The sequence below is a fragment of the Empidonax traillii genome, unplaced genomic scaffold (genome assembly GCF_003031625.1).
Source record: "Empidonax traillii isolate 1590-97213 ecotype Southwest subspecies unplaced genomic scaffold, ASM303162v1 scaffold128:size1411021, whole genome shotgun sequence".
Taxonomy (NCBI): Eukaryota; Metazoa; Chordata; class Aves; order Passeriformes; family Tyrannidae; genus Empidonax; species Empidonax traillii.
In genome coordinates, this window is record NW_020955321.1 from 165,632 (window position 1) to 181,485 (window position 15,854).

At 40.9% G+C, this 15,854-nt stretch overlaps 1 protein-coding gene across 6 annotated transcripts in view; it reads left to right on the plus strand.

Annotated features, from left to right (window-relative positions):
• The window catches only part of PLCB4 (phospholipase C beta 4), a 177,875-nt gene extending 165,047 nt beyond the window's left edge, over nt 1-12,828 (plus strand). For 4 of the 6 annotated variants that reach the window (XM_027883548.1, XM_027883551.1, XM_027883549.1 and 1 more), the window contains 6 exons: nt 535-710; nt 4,276-4,377; nt 5,548-5,605; nt 6,011-6,097; nt 8,164-8,200; nt 10,994-12,828. In XM_027883548.1, coding sequence (XP_027739349.1) covers nt 535-710; nt 4,276-4,377; nt 5,548-5,605; nt 6,011-6,097; nt 8,164-8,200; nt 10,994-11,082 — 549 coding nt within the window. In that variant the 3' untranslated portion in view covers nt 11,083-12,828. The remainder of the gene's footprint in view (nt 1-534; nt 711-4,275; nt 4,378-5,547; nt 5,606-6,010; nt 6,098-8,163; nt 8,201-10,993) is intronic. The other 2 variants (XM_027883552.1, XM_027883553.1) reach the window with 1 other exon arrangement.
• The last annotated feature ends 3,026 nt before the right edge of the window (nt 12,829-15,854 follow it).

The window sequence follows — 15,854 nt, forward strand, 5'->3', positions numbered from 1 at the left end:
TGTTATTATAATAACAACTCTGGTGATTTAGACTTCTTAATATTGTCTCTTGGGAACATTCCAAAACTTTAATCTCATTATTCTTGTGAGTCTTGGGAGATAAGGAAGAGAAGAAACCTTGTCAGATTCCCTGCTGACTTAATGAATATAAACCAAAGATATGTAGCCCATCTTCAGTTTCAGGTTGTATTAAACACAGGATTTCTCTGTAAACTGACTGTGTGTGTAAAACTGTCTCCACAAAATGAAAGACTGTCTTTAAGCCCTCAGAGAAATCCTGCTCACTACATTTTTCTGTTGTTAAGTTCAGAAGTTTTAATAATTAGTTTACATCTGTTTTTATAGTATAGTGTCCTTGGTGGCTTTGTTACCCTGTGAGGCAACTTCATTAGTGTAACTGCATTTTTTTACAATTTAGCTGCATTCTTTACAACCTGATTTCTGATGGTCTTTACGTCACCTTCAGCAGCAGGAAGAGTTGATCCCCCAGCCTGTCTGAGCACCTCTAACAAAGCTGCTGTGAATTCCCCACAGGTCAAGGAGATTGTGGCTCAGCACACTAAAGAGTGGTCCGAGATGATCAACACGCACAGCGCCGAAGAGCAGGAAATCCGTGACCTGCACCTGAACCAACAGTGTGAACTGCTGAAGAAACTGCTGATTAACGCTCACGAACAACAAACCCAGCAGCTGAAGTTCTCCCATGACAGGTGAGCGGGGCAGTGCTACCTGCTAATGTGGTTTATGTCTGCTGTGGGTCGTGGTTTGCTCTGTGTGTTGGCAGCTCTGCACTGCTGTCAGAGATACTGGGCTGAATGCGTGGGAGAAGGGAAAGAAGTGATCAGGCCAGGTTTAGGGAGGTGAAGGAATGTGCTTCTTAGCTGGTTTGCATTATCTGAGCTTCACTAAAGGCAGTTTGCATCGACTTCACCCTGAGACTTGAATTCAGAGGCTGGAAAATGAGAAGTATCAAATATGGAAATATCCTTTGGAATTGCTGTCAGTTATGGACTCGTGTTTGTAGCACTGTTGATTATATGAAAGATCCATGGAAAGTGAGATCATAAAAACAAAGGGCTGCAGGATAAGCTACATTAGACTGCTGACTTATCTTCATACAATGTCACTGGGAATACAGAAGATAGTGCATGACACTGCTGCTTTAACACTTAACCATCCTGCCCATTTGAAATTAAATAAAATTAAATACACATCGTATTCCCAGTGCTAAGAATGACAGTAATAGAGAATCACTTTTTTATGCTATAATCTATTATCCAAAACAGCTTAAAAGCATATGAACATACACATGTATATACACATATGTATGTAGATTTGTATGTAATTGGCTTCAACATCTTTCACATAAAAAGCAGGGGGGGAAGGGAATAAAGAAATCACATTTGAAGAAGGATTTGAAATGATTTTTTAAACTCCTGAGTGAAAAAAACAGCTTATCTTTGCATCAGAGAGAACACATGCTGGGACCCGCAAGCTTTCCATCCAACAGAGAATTGTCCCAGCAAAAAGCTGGTAGTGAGCTCATCTTTATGTTAATCTCTGTGTTAACCCATCTATTCAAGGGTCCTGCAGTCAAATATGAAGTCCAGAAATTGTTAAATTATAATACAAATTCGTAATTCAAAAGTTATTAGCCAGTCCTTGGTGCTGTATCTCCAAATCATACACAGCCCAGGAAATCACATCGCTTTCTTGGGGGTTTTTTTTTGAGTCTTTTTTTCTATCCTGTTTGCTATTCACCACAATACTTAAAAGATAATTTGCTAATAAATACCCTGTGGAACTAACAGAATTTTGTTTTCTTTTCCATATGTATTTTCATACTCTTTAAGCTTTGCTAGAAGCTGTGATTCCAGGCAGCTGTCATATGTACACTAGGACAAAGTTTAAATTTTTTAAAAGCTTTTTTTCCTCACAGTTTTAGGATTTAGAATTTCTTATGTTTATGCAGCCCTCTGTCATTTTTTGTACATAATTCTTATGTTCTTAGCAATGGATCTTGTTTTCTTGTTAGAAATCATTTGTGTTCAGTCCATGTATTGCTCCACTTTCAGAGCTACTGAGAACTAGATCTGAAAATCTTCATCCTGATAAATGCTGAGAACTTTCTCTTCTCAGCTGTCCCAGGAGTACCAACCTTCAATATTCTTTCTGCTTTATTCATTGCAGTTTAGTGTGTTTGGGAATTCATGTGGAAGTCCTAAACGTGCAGACCGGGGAATTTCCTGTTTAAAACAAATTTAAGGCTATCTGAATTTATGAATATTTCAGAAGACTTCACACTAAATAACTGGTAGACTTTTTAATGCCATATATTGTGTGTAGGAAGACATATGCATTTATCTGTAGAGGTGTATGTAGCAGCCAAGAGACAGCTCTGGTATCCATGGTTAAAAAAGGATCTGTCTGAGGGTGATGTGGGAGGTTGGACCACGCTCTCAGCATGATGTTCTCACTGCTTCCCCCTCTGTGAGCTGGGGTAATGAGGTGGATATCACAGCAGAGGGCACAGGGCTGAGAGGAGGGATCAATAATCTAAAATGATGCAGTTATCTGCTGGAGGGGTAGATACCTTCCTTCCAAGTGCACTACAAAAAGCAATTACAGTTTGTGCTTTGAGCTCATTTAAAAACAAAGCAGAAGGCAGCAGACACTACTAAAAACCTGCAGCTGGTTGAACTCTGGGGATGCTGTGCCCCCCACCTCCTCAGACTGTTACCTTTACTCCCCTGGATGCAGTGATCCTGCAGCATTTCAGAAACTGGGGACACGAAGCTGTTGTTCACAAGCATTCTGTACTCCAGGTAAAATGACACGAGAGAAAGGAAAATTCTGTGGTGGCGCTTTTTTAATAGAAGAAGAGGTTTCTAGTCATTCAGACAATACTGGTGATATAACATGTTAATGCACTTCAATGTCATCTAAATACATATATATAAATACCAAGGATAGACTTACACCTCAAGTATCCCTTTAAAAGACGCGTCTGTATAAGTTTCAGAGTTGCAGTCAATGTGACACAGTGGAGAATCAGCAGTTAAATCTTGCCACGCCATGTTTTTCAGAATCCTTTTTTTTTTATTATTTTTTTCTTTACTATCCTGGCTTATTTATTTCTTCCAGTTACCTCTGGCTACAGGCACCACCACTGCTTGTGAGAGGGAGGGTGTTTTTACTGCTGAACTGGAGACTCAACTTGAAGGCCCCAGGCCAGGAGGTTGAGCTGACACTGGAACTTTGGCCACTGCAACTTCTTATTTACTTTGAGAAACGCTATTTTAGGATCAAGGATTGCTTGATTCATCTACATCTACAAGTGCTTCTAGATTATTTTAAAAGGAAGATAATATTTTTCATTTCTTCTGTTAGTAATATCTTTTATTTTTCTTGCAAGTGAAAACCCAGCGGCCCCAGAAAAGACCCTATCAGCAGTGCAGCTCAGACCTAGATTATACCTGCAAAATAAATAGTTGTGTTGGCTCTTTCAACCATCTCCATGACCAAGGCCTCACTTTGCAATCATCAGTGATGCACAGTAGTCCTCTAATCCTCTTAACTTCTTTCACTCTAAAATTATATCTGATGCAAACAGGCTAAATCAATTTGAACACCTACGCTAACTTTTTTCATATCCTTGAGCACAGTAATAAAAATAAATTATTGCAGTACTCCTCTTAAGACAGTGTGCTTGAAAATTACTTCAAATTCAGTATAGAAAATAAAAGCTCTTATTTGGAGAAGGGGCTGTTGGAATGAAGTGTGCTCTCAACACAGCATTTTTTAGAACCCAGTCTAATTTTTGCTGTGATACCACTGCTTTTAAATCTCTATCCGGGAAATGTTTCACCTTATGAACTCTTGGAGATTAAAAAAAAAAAAAAAAAAAAGGCACCAAACTTCTTTAATAAAAAATTTAAGCTGTCAAAAATAAATTTTAAATGGCTGATAGTAGCTCATACTAAGACAACTCTTATAGTTGGGAGAAAAGAGGGTATTTTATACCCTTTTACAGCATTCACAGTGTACAAAATGCATTAAAGTGATCTTTCTAGATTATATTCTCTGGAACAAATGGAGATTTCTGGATGCTTGCTCAAACTGTGTAAAGTCTACCCCAAGGAAGGCAGTTTTCATGTGGTTTGTTCTTTCCTCTTCCTTAATTCCTCAAGGGCAAAATCAACCACAGTGTAGAGGAAACCAACCTCCACAACAACCGCATCTGAGGCATTAATGACTGTGTTTGGTTTTCCCCAGGGAAAGCAAGGAGATGCGTGCCAACCAGGCTAAAATATCTATGGAGAACAGCAAAGCCATAAGCCAAGACAAATCTATCAAAAATAAAGCTGAAAGAGAGAGGTGAGTGTCAGATCTCCCTTCCTGAGGAGGGGAGGATGCTGTCAAATGCTGACAGGTGAACTCATGGATTAATTCTATTAAAACCAGGCTTTTATGCCGAATGTATTTTTAGATGCTTTAGAAAAAAATAATGATTTTTCTCGTATTTGTCCTTTTAATAAATGTAATGCCTTGATCATCTGTGACTGACTAGAGTAGGTCTAATCAATTACATTGAAACACATCTGTAAGGGGTTTAATGACTGTACTTCAAGTGCATTATCCTCTTTTGCTTTTTAAGTGGAATGAGGGCCTTACTGAAAAGGGATTGAAAGCAGAGCCTACATGATGTTGTCTCATCAGCCTTCAGGGTTTCCCCTGGTCTTTGGGCTTGCCATCTGGCTCAGTCTTTCCTCTTTTACATTCCCTCCTTGGCACTGGGCTATTTTGGTCAATCAGCTTGAACCCGTTCGTGCTGAACTGAGTCCCTGGAGTGTTGCACACTCCCAGCTCATCAGGAAGATGAGTTGTCAGAGCCCCTGGTAACTGTGTGCTTTGGTAATGTCAGACCCCAGAAATGACTCCGAGATAAATCTGCTTGCAGATCTGAAAGCAAGGCTAAATACAGTTCTGGTTTTCAGGCTTTGTGATTAGGCTGATTCACCTCTTTGAACTATTTTTGTCCTCTTTCGTGACAGAAATCTTAGGAAGAGACACTTTGCATTTAGGTATTTTATGTAAATACTAATTGTATGCTTATGTTTTTGCCTAAATAGCAGCTTTAAGAACCTTCCAGCATCGATAAGCTGTAATTTTACATATGATCATCAGATGATTTTTCCCACTGTTAAGAGATGCAGCACCTTTTATATACCAAAACAAATTGAAGGCAGAGTGCAGCAAGGGGTGCACAAATGAATTAAACATTCTTTAAAGTTTTGTCTACCACTCTTGAGTGAGGGCAAAATCAAAGTTCATTCACAACAGCCAAGTTTTCGATCATGCTGTTAATGTAAGTGTAAAAGTGTGTAGCCCCAGGATTGTACAATTTGCTGTTAGCCCCACGTGGTACAGATATTCTAAAACCAAAATATACCCTAAGAGTTTGGGATTCTACCCTGTTGTAGCTTTTGGGTTTATTTTTTTCCAATGAGTCTTCATGGTCAACATTTGCTTTTTTTTTTTTTTTAGGCGAGTCAGAGAACTGAACAGCAGCAACACAAAAAAGTTCCTGGAAGAGAGAAAAAGGGTAACTATAACCTTGACCAAGTCACTGGGCACTGTTTCTGGATATTCTTTTTCATTTCTCTGTGTTGGGAATCCAGCTCTAGTAGATTTTGTCATTGCTTTGTTCCACATACGTGTAGCATAAAAGACCTAACATCCATATAAGATGAATCTGTTTCAAATTAACAGAATTACTGTTCATTCTTGTGTGTTTGCTAATTCTGTGTATCATATGCAATATGTACAATATATCTGTGTTAATAGTTTTTCTTAAGCTTGGGTGATATAATAGCCTCCTGTGATGTTTTCTGCCATCTAAATGGGGATGACAGTATATATGTGTATATGTTTCAAGTAAGTTTTTATTTTACTTGTTAATAACGTCTTGCATTCCCCCCCCCCCCCAATTGTCTTCTCTCCATTACAGCTGGCAATGAAGCAGTCAAAGGAAATGGATCAGTTGAAAAAAGTTCAGCTTGAGCATTTGGAAGTCTTGGAGAAGCAGAACGAGCAGGTATCTTCTTTTAAAGGCTTAAAAGAAAAGCAAGGTAGTGAAAACAGTAACCAGAGTCAGGCTGAGTAAGAATGCTCCTAAATGTAAGTCTTTACCAAAATGGGCACAGTGACCTTGTTCACAGTCACTCAGCTGCTTGGGGAGTCAAAAGGAAGAGGTGAGGTGACGTAAATATTGATGCAGAACCAGATTTGTGTCAGATAAGCACGTGGAAGCTGAACCGCTCAGCTGGAGCCTGTCCTTACAGCTCTTCAGCCACGCTGATACTCATTAGCGAGGTGTGAGAGCCATACAAGACCCAGCATATCCACTGTAATTACTCCCAAAAAAGTACCTCAAGCCAATCGGTTTCCTTCGTTTTGGAAGCTAACATTTGTAGTACTGATTGGAAAATTCGAGGTGAGGCATGTGCACTGAGCATCTCTGAACTCCTAAGAGACAGAGAGTTTGGACTGAATTCCAGCAATGTAAAGTAGCATGGGGAGTTTTATCTGTACTAGTACACCCTTTCCTAATTAAAATACCTTATTATTTTCTGCTAGTTTATAAAAACCCCCCTCCCTTTTTTTTTTTTTTAATTGAAAAACTACTTGGCAAGGAAGGGAAAATTCTAATCTTATTTCTGGTGGAAGCAACACTGTGTTCTGAGCAGTTCCCCTGCTGAAAGGTTGAGCCAGAAGAGCTGTAATAAGTGCATGGACTTGCAGTACTGCACTTACAGATGTAAACTGCAGGGGGAATATACCCAGGAGTTCAGTGAGGTGAGAGAGAAGGGGAGCATTTAATACCTATTACTTTCAAGGGTTATGTACTTACTTCTTAGTTTATTAAATGTTCAGAACTTGAACTCTCTGGAAAACATAACATGAATTAAAGCCATCTCGCAGGGGAAGAGCACATGCAAATCAAGTATTTCCAGTGCCAGGACAGAGTCCTGCAGCCCCAAAAGCTGCAACCTGGGTAACTTCTAGGGGGTCACAGCATGTTGGATCTCAGGTGGTTACTACCAGCAAGCCCCAGCCACCAGGGCTCTGTCTTCTGATCACCCCACCTCCCCTTGGAACAACAACCACAATCGTGTTTCCTCACAGGAACAGTCTGTAGAGGTCATTTGAAACATCCAGCATGAATGGATCTGTTTGGATCAGTTTGTCTGCTCCTGAGCGATGTCAAAATGCAGCACCCAGGGCAGCCAGAACACTGGGCTACAGCAGATCTGGGGCGTCACTGTAGAGAGCGTGACAGTTGACAGAGAAATGATGGGCTGGATCCGGAGATAGGTGTCATCTGTTGTTTCTTTCCACTGGCTTCAGAGAGCCCTGGATCCATTTTTTTAAAAGCATGAGGACAAGAGAGAATGATTCTAGTTGTGCCTGTAACCATAATGTAATAACCACATTGTGTATAAAGGAGGGGAGATTAAAGGGGTCACCTTTGAGCAGTTAGATACTTCCCTCACCTGCTGAGGGATGGTCCAGCCTACGTGGGCTTGCTCATACAGCATTTCAGGGCAAGGATGGAGTCAGCTTAAATCATCAGTGATTAAATGGAGTAAACTCATCTACGTACGGGTTGTCACTTCTGTTTGGGCATGTGGTGGCCTCTGCCACAGGGGGAGTCCTCAGCAGCTTTTTAACTCACTCTGATTTGATCCATCAGAGCGTGTATTTTCGCACGTGCTATTTTGACCATTTCCTTTTAGCCCCAAAAGTGCATCATCAGTGCAAAGCCCCAGCTGGCTCTGGTTTCACTGTTACACACGTTGATGTATGAAAGCTGGTTGGATCCAGATAAAGGTGGTATTTGCTTAATGATAATTTCAAAGTTTTTTTTTTTTTTCCTGATCTAAACAAAGCAAGAAAAGTTTCATACAAATATACGATGTAGAAAAGTAGACTTATGGGTGGAAACAGCCTTCAAAATACAAACTGTTATGAATTTAAATTTGTTTTGGTTTATGTATGTTTTTCTTGCATTAATTTCTCAATCTCACTTCAGTTTTCATTCATTTAATTTGCTTCTTGTTGTATTACTCAATTTTGACATTATTATTTTTGTACAAACAGCTTTTGAAATCCTGTCATGCAGTCTCTCAAACACAAGGTAGGATGGACGTATAATAAGCAAACTATTATTTCAGTGTGCTTTCCTTCTAAATTAAATCATTATCATTGGAGCCCTCCTTGTAAATGCAACCATTGGGAAGTGCCATTGACATAGTGAACACAATGTTAATCTTGTTTGCACACAGATATTTGAGCCTGACACAATATTAACATTATTTTGTGCTTTAGCATCTCAAATCCAGATGCATATGAACAGGGATGTGCAGAGGAAATATTCAGAGATTAACTTGTACATTAGCTGCTGTTACTGAAAGATCTGTTTAGAGTTCTGAGCTGTGTGAGAGTGTCTGTTGATCTAAGAAAACTGTTTTAGTGTTAACATACATATGATTACCTGCTAATGCTGATAGTCAGACAAAGGGTACCCACATATATTAGCATGGTAATAAAATAAGTAATTCCACCCTAAGAATAGCAAAATCTAGAATAGATGGCTAGAAATAGCTTCCTGGTGCCTAAGGAAGAGAGGCTTCCAGCACTTTAAAATTCACTTCAAATTCCAACGTGTTACAAGGTGTGGCAATCACACTTGTGATGTGGCTGTGCTGCCGTGGCTCCCTAAGTGATCGTTACTCACAAGAAATCTCTGTTAACCCCTGTCTGGCCAAGGGAAAGAGCTGCACTGGGCTTGAACATCCCATGGTTACAGTACTGCCTGATCTGAATTGATAACATCTTGCACCACTGACAGCACCCACTTCAACTTAATCTGTTTATACACACATAATGATGAAAAAAACCCATTTGTTAGGCTAGGAAAAAAATTATTTTTGTTCTTCTTCTACTGTGTCTGGTTCCTAGCCTGCCTGAGATCTCACTAGAGAGAATCTTGAAAGCAGAGTCCACTGGCTGTCCCTCACTTCATGGGTTCGCTGTAGGTTCAGTGCTGCCTTCCAGAAGGCTCATCTTCCAGAGTTGTGCTCGAGTGGTTCAGGTCAGAATGCACTGTCTCAACCAGGCTCAGACTGGCAAAACCAGGCACCCTGTGCTATATGCTAATGTGTTCTTTGAAGCCAGGTTCTCTCTACAACAAGTTCTGTACACAATACACTGGCAGAATATTTATAGGACACTGTGTGCCAGGAGTTAAGTCACAAGCCTAAAACGTGAGATGTGTGAGTCACTGAGAAACAACCACAAGGTTTTGTTTTCATCTGGAGTTTCATTTCACATGCAGGCGAAATCCAGCCAACATTTCAGAAGAGGTTGTCCATATTGATTTATTTATTATGTTTCCATATTTTCATGTTAAAATTATTTCTTCATTGCTTTCAAACTTTTAAGTCATTTAAATGGAGAGTGTTGATTAATTTTGAATCATATTTATGACAGTTGCTTTGCTATTATCATAATTACTTTTTTTCCCTAAGATGATGATGATGATAATTAAGAAAGGACAGGGCTAGATTTTTCAAGAAGGCAGGTATGTCACATCTGTATAAATCCACATTTACCTTGCAAAAGGAATAGTGGTGCATCTCATTACTTTAGACCTACATCTTCCCATTTTCACACATGCAGATATGTGTTTGCACATACAGAATAGGTGACTCCTTAAGTAGGAGCTTGTGTAGCAAAGTGTTCCCTGCCTAAGCAACATTTACAACTTTTTTTGGAACATAGTTTATGTAAATCAGGTCCCTTAACCATTATTCCCTGTGTGATGGATGTGGAGCAGTTAAACCAAAGGAAAATACTGGCTTGGTTTGTCTGTTCCTAAACTTGTCCTAATGCTCAGGAGTTTGGTTATAAAGATAGGTGGGTTAGATTGCTCTCTGGGTCAATTTATTCAGGATCCTTGGAGATATGGATTTAAATAACTTCCCAGATTGAGAGGCCTCAGGGAAAATGAAGATGCTGACTCCAAGTTTCTTTGAACTACAGAGTTTCACACCAAAACACTGTAACAGGAGGAGAAATTGTGCCTCTGTGTGTATCTGAGAGAGGGAGGGAAAGGAAAGGAATAAACAAACACCCTCTAAGAGGGGATTCCCAGGCCAGTTACCATTTATACACAGTGCTTTAACTCTGCCTGCAAAGCCTCAGGCACACAGAGTTTATGGCCATGTCTGGCATATATTCATTGCTGTATTTTGCATAATGCGTTTGGATACAGTTTCAGGTGGATTCAGTGTGTGTAATCCCATGGAGCATATAGCAGTCTAATCCTGAGGTGACAAACACCCCCTCTTGTAATCATAAGGATCTCCAGGCCAGATGGAGATTATTTTGTAAAAACTAATATTTTAAAAATTAGTACTGAAAAATAACTTGCCTACTGCAAGGAAGGTGTTACACTCATAGGTTTTAGTCTTTCCTTGCCTTTATAAAAAAAAAAAAAAGTCCAGATCATAGATGAATTCTCTAAAAATCTCAGAAATTAACACATCGGAGTACTCGCAGTACAGCATTGAAGAATACATTCCCAAAAACATGTCCTGTCAGGAGAAACAGACAAATTGGCATCTGCCCAGCTTCCTTCCCCCAAACTGGGGCTTCTGCATTTTACCACACGCTTTAGAAAGTCAACCCACGAGTCCTGGAATAGGATCAAAAATATTCCCCGTGAATTTGTAGATATAAGGGTTACACCTGATTTTGAAAACAGAATGACACGGGGGAGGCTGAGGGGTGTAAAAAATAATGTTATTGCATATATATCTCAGTGTGTTTTGCCTGTATTTCAGTCAGACACTGTCATGTAAAACGTGTGCTTCCTTTCAAACAAAAGGTCTAATGCGACGCTTCATGCGGTTATTTTGGATTGCAGGCAAAGGAGATGCAGCAGATGGTGAAGCTGGAAGCAGAGATGGATCGCAGGCCAGCAACAGTGGTCTGAAGCCTCAACAAGCAAATTGAAGTTGGAGAACACAGCATCCTTTTAAAATGAGAGCAAAATTCAAAATAACATTGCTGAGGCTGAAAAGTGGGCTTTTTTCCTTTTTTTTTTTTTTTTTATTATTTTCTTTTTTTTTGGTTTTGTTTTGTTTTTAGAAGGGGGTTGTTTTGGGTTTTTTTTGTTTTTAATATGTAAAGCGTAGCTACGGACCACCAAGTCTTATGGTTTGCATTATTTCCTTTTTTTTTTTTTTTAACACTGGGCACTGAATTTCCTTTGTTGGATTTCTGAAGATGAAGACGGTTTTTTTTTTAAACCCCATCCCCGTGTTCCTTCCCGTGTCTCATCAGGCAGCTTGCCTGCACCAGAATTACACAATCAGAGCCTCGAAACACAGCAGATACTTTTAACATCATCTCAGATGGCAACAAAAACTGTAGTCGAGTCATGCTATTTACCATTTCAGTGACAGGTTGTGTAGAAACCCCCCTGCTGCCAGATCCCGACAAGCAGCCGCTCGTCAGATGCTCGACACCTCGTGTCACCGCGCCCGCCGACCCGGATCTTATGCCAGGTCACCCTAATAATCAGGAGAGTGAGGAGCTGAGTTGGGGTGATTATAAATTATGTTCCAAGGTATTTTCCAGGCAGCAGGCAGTCGAAAGGTAACTGCGTGTATTCAGAAGTACAAGTATGTACAAAGTCATCGGCCAAATTCATCCGCTGCAACAGTAACTTGACAGGATGTTGCTGCAGCCTAATGATGTCATTCACAAGTGCCATATCAACTCTGTCATAATGTCTGAAAGGAGCCCATATCCTGTAAAAGTTGCTGCAGTGGATAACCTGAGGGAAATACAGTGTATTTGTGCCAAAACTGATCAGTGCTCTAAGGAATTACGTATTAGGCACTTTAAGAAAAGTTTACATCCTACATTGCTTGTATAGAAATTGCGTTTTGATCCTGTTGCTGCAGATCCCGGATACTACAGTTCGTTGTAACTTAAAAGATTGTTTAAATGGCTTTTGGCAAAAAGTTTGTAACTGTGAAAATGTAAAAAGTATTTATACACTTGGGAATCACAACATTGTAGAAAATCACATACATGTTGCCACGTGATAAAAATTAGTGAGCAGAAATGCTAAGAGTATGTTTGCATGTGATACAAACGCTACTAAGACTGTAATGCCTACTATATGACCACAGTCATGCTACTAGCTGGTAAATACTGAGTAAATGTATGGCACAGAATATTGTTTGATTAATTACAAAGACTTTTAGCATTACAAGGTCTCTCTATATATGTGTGTATATTAATTACGTGGGCATTCTTGATACTTGTAGTAAAAGAAAAGTACATAACTAATTTAATTTTACACAGAAGTATTTATGCAGATTTTCAGAATTTCATATCAGGAATAACCTTTTTATGTCCATTAGATATAAAAAACCAATTTGCTAATGTGTTAATTTGCATGTTTCCAGAGCTTGCTGTAGTTATATTGCAAAACAATGCATGTAAGCATTCCGCTTGGAATTTGTCCATGCTGCCAATTCAAAGATGACTGCATGGAAAACTGGTAGTTTAGAACAAATCAGATTCCTGATTTCAATGTACTAAGCACCAATTACTTTGTTGTATATGCTTGTACAAACAAATTCTACATATTCCTATAAACAAAATAAATGAAAAGAGATAATTATGTTATTGTCGGTCCTGAGATGAAACTTTCAACTTCTCTAATAAAAACCTTAAAAATTCCAATCCTTTAGTTTTGACTGCAGTGAATTGCAGGGCGGTGGTGTTATTAACTGCAAATTTTTAGCAAGTTGTATTTCCTGTAAAAATGTGCATAGTGTAAATATATTTCTATCACAGCTTATTTAGTCAAAGGAGTCTCTTATTTATTTTTTTTTTTTAATTTTATTGAAGTGATAGAAGCATTGTGCAGCATTGGTCCTGGCAGCACTAGAGGTCTACCCCAGTACAGTGTAGCAGCATTGCCTGGAGATGCAGCAGCCTGAGTCGAGTGTAGCAGCACAGCTTTGAGAATGCAGCTGAGACAGAGGTCAGTGAGTCTTGAGGGGTTTAAAGCAGGGTTTAAACAAACTTGTGGTGCGTATTCAGAATTCCCACTCTGATGCCACAACCTAGGGAGGCATCTCCTGCTCCTTATGATGTTTTAAAAGACAAGTTGTGTCCTGGGAGCAGCTCTCCCTGCTGCCTAAGCCGATCTCGAGTGCTGGATGGAGCTGGGAGCAGCAGCTTTTTCAGACCATTCTGGACAGGACCTGTAATTTCAGGGCGTTTTTTTTATTATTCTGATTTTTCTTTTAATTTAAAAATGTCTTCTAAAACACAGCTGGTGGAGACAGTGCTGAGAGCTGGAATTTTATGCTGTTGCCTACCACAGTGGTTTCTAGCCAGAAAAGAGAAGCAAATAACAGACCAGACACAGAGGCAACTTGAATTGTGAAGCAACGTAGGCTCACTTACAGTCTGGCTGGAAAAAACTGCCCTACCTGTTAAAGAAATAACTGGAAATGGAGGACTTGGGTTCAATTCACATCCATCTCTGAAAAAAAAAAAATCAAACCTGCCTGCTTTAATTCCCTGGCGAGTGCCCTATCCATCAGGGGAAAACACGGCTTTTGGAAGGCTAGAAAATACTGTCCACAGCCCCTGTTTGAGTCTGTGCTCACTGCTCAGCCAGGAGCCAGACATTTGTCAAGTCAGAGAGAAAACGGGCTTCTGTGAAACCGCAGAGCAGGAAACCTCAGCTCCCAGGCTCAGCTCCCAACACTGATGCCTATTTTATCCGTTGGCAATTTTGCATAAAACGCAGGCAGTAATTTGAAATTAAGTGATGAATTTTGTCAGCTAAGTATTTTGAAATGCTGTTTAAGTTGTATTTGATTCAGAAATTATTTGAAGTTTGGCCGCTAATGTAATGAGGTGAGAATTTCCATTGAGATGAAATAGGCTAATCAATTTGAACATTGATACCGAGTTAAAGCAGTTTAAAATGTCATTCCCTGCCAGGGTGATGGATTCCACTTCAGTGAAATCTCATCGAGGGAAGTGGCAGATTCTCCCTCTCTGAATCTCTTCAGATAAATTCAGCTCTGCTGTGATGGGAAGGGTCATGACACCCTGGCCTCACAGGCAGCCCTCTATTCTTTCACCTCCAGTAATTTGGGGCTTGGTCACTGTTTCCAGATGGGGGTCTGTTTAACACCTGCACCACCTGAGTGCAGTTAAACTGCATCACTAAAGACCCAAAAATACCCCTGGGGGGCTGATTTCCTTGTAGACTCCGCATGCTGTTGCCCACGGGCTGCCAGTGAAACCGGCTGCAAAGTGGCAGGCACGTCCCAGAGGAGCCAGTCGGCCAGAAAACCCTGTTCCTGCTGGATGTGCCGGCAGTGGTTCCAGGGCTGCGGCCCCGCTGTCACCGCGCTGTGTGCTCCCCTCGACGAGGCTGGTAAGAGTTACTGCTGCCTGGTAGGTGGGGGGTAGTTGGGGTATTCAACCTTCAGAGACACCCCCAGCTGTGGAGGCTGCTTGGGTAAAGGCAGGTTGCAGGTCTGGTTCCAGGTGATCCAGTCCATGACTGTAAATTGGCCCCGGTCACAGCATTTCAGGGCAGGTAACGCTGCACTGGCTCCCTCAGGTGAGACCTTTCTGCTCTGGCCGTGTTTTGGGGCTTATTTGGTTTTAGGAAATCTTAGGCCTTTTCCTGTTTTGCCACGGAGAACAGTGTGGCTCTGGAGCCTAGAAGTGGCGATTGTCCCTGGAGCTGGAGGGTTTTTTGTTGTGCTGTGCAGCTGGCGGGTGCCGGGAGAGCCGCGGTGCTGTGCCGTGGGTCAGGCTTGCCTCTGCCTCCAGCACAGCTGCTCTCTCCCAGCTGCTCCCTGTGGTACCCTCCTACACAGCCTGGATGCAGGGGGCAGCTGCTCAGGATCGTGCATTGTGAGGCTTAGGAGCTACCTAGAAACCTCAAAAAACCTGGAAATTAAATAGGGGACTAGGGGAGGAAATAGAAGGTAGTTAAATACTGGGCTCATCGGTGAAGAAACGGAGGGAGCCAGGCACTACAATTGCCACAGAAATGTAGTTTGTTACAGTCAAAGAGCCTAGTATAGGAGATTATATTTTTTTCCTTTATAGAGTCCCTTGAACTTATTATCTATAGGTTAAACCTGTATTACAACCAACACAGGTCTGACTCTGTTGGGGCGGGGGCCAGGATTGACTCTTTGTCATGAAACGGGAGAGAGAGGAGATGGTCAGAATATATTTATTACGTACAGCAGGCAGAAAAGGAATTTCAGCGTTATAGTTACAAAAATCAATATGTTCCTTCAGTACCTGCTTTTATTTTTAAAGAGCTATTTCCCAGCAAGAAAGCCCCTATCTGCAGGTGCATGCCCTGGCAGAGAAAGGGCAGCTGCCCACAATCAAAACTCACCTTGCCTCGCAAAACCCTGGACCGTTTCCTCCAGACGCCTTTTCCTGAACTAGAAATGTGAATTGATGACTCCGCCACACACTCCGAATAGCTGCTGTCCCTTTGGCTTTTAACCAAAAACAAAAAAAAAAAACAACCATCCTCAGTGTAGGGTTTGCTGCTCCTGGAACCAGTGTCGCTGTAAATGGTAAATAATCAGATGTGCTCCTGGTCCCGGGGCGCGGGTGGCAGCGCGTTAAAGCTCCAAAAAAAGCTTTTGATGAGAGCCGGGGGAAAAAAAATATTTCACCTTCGCATCACCCGGTGAAAGGGAGAGCGG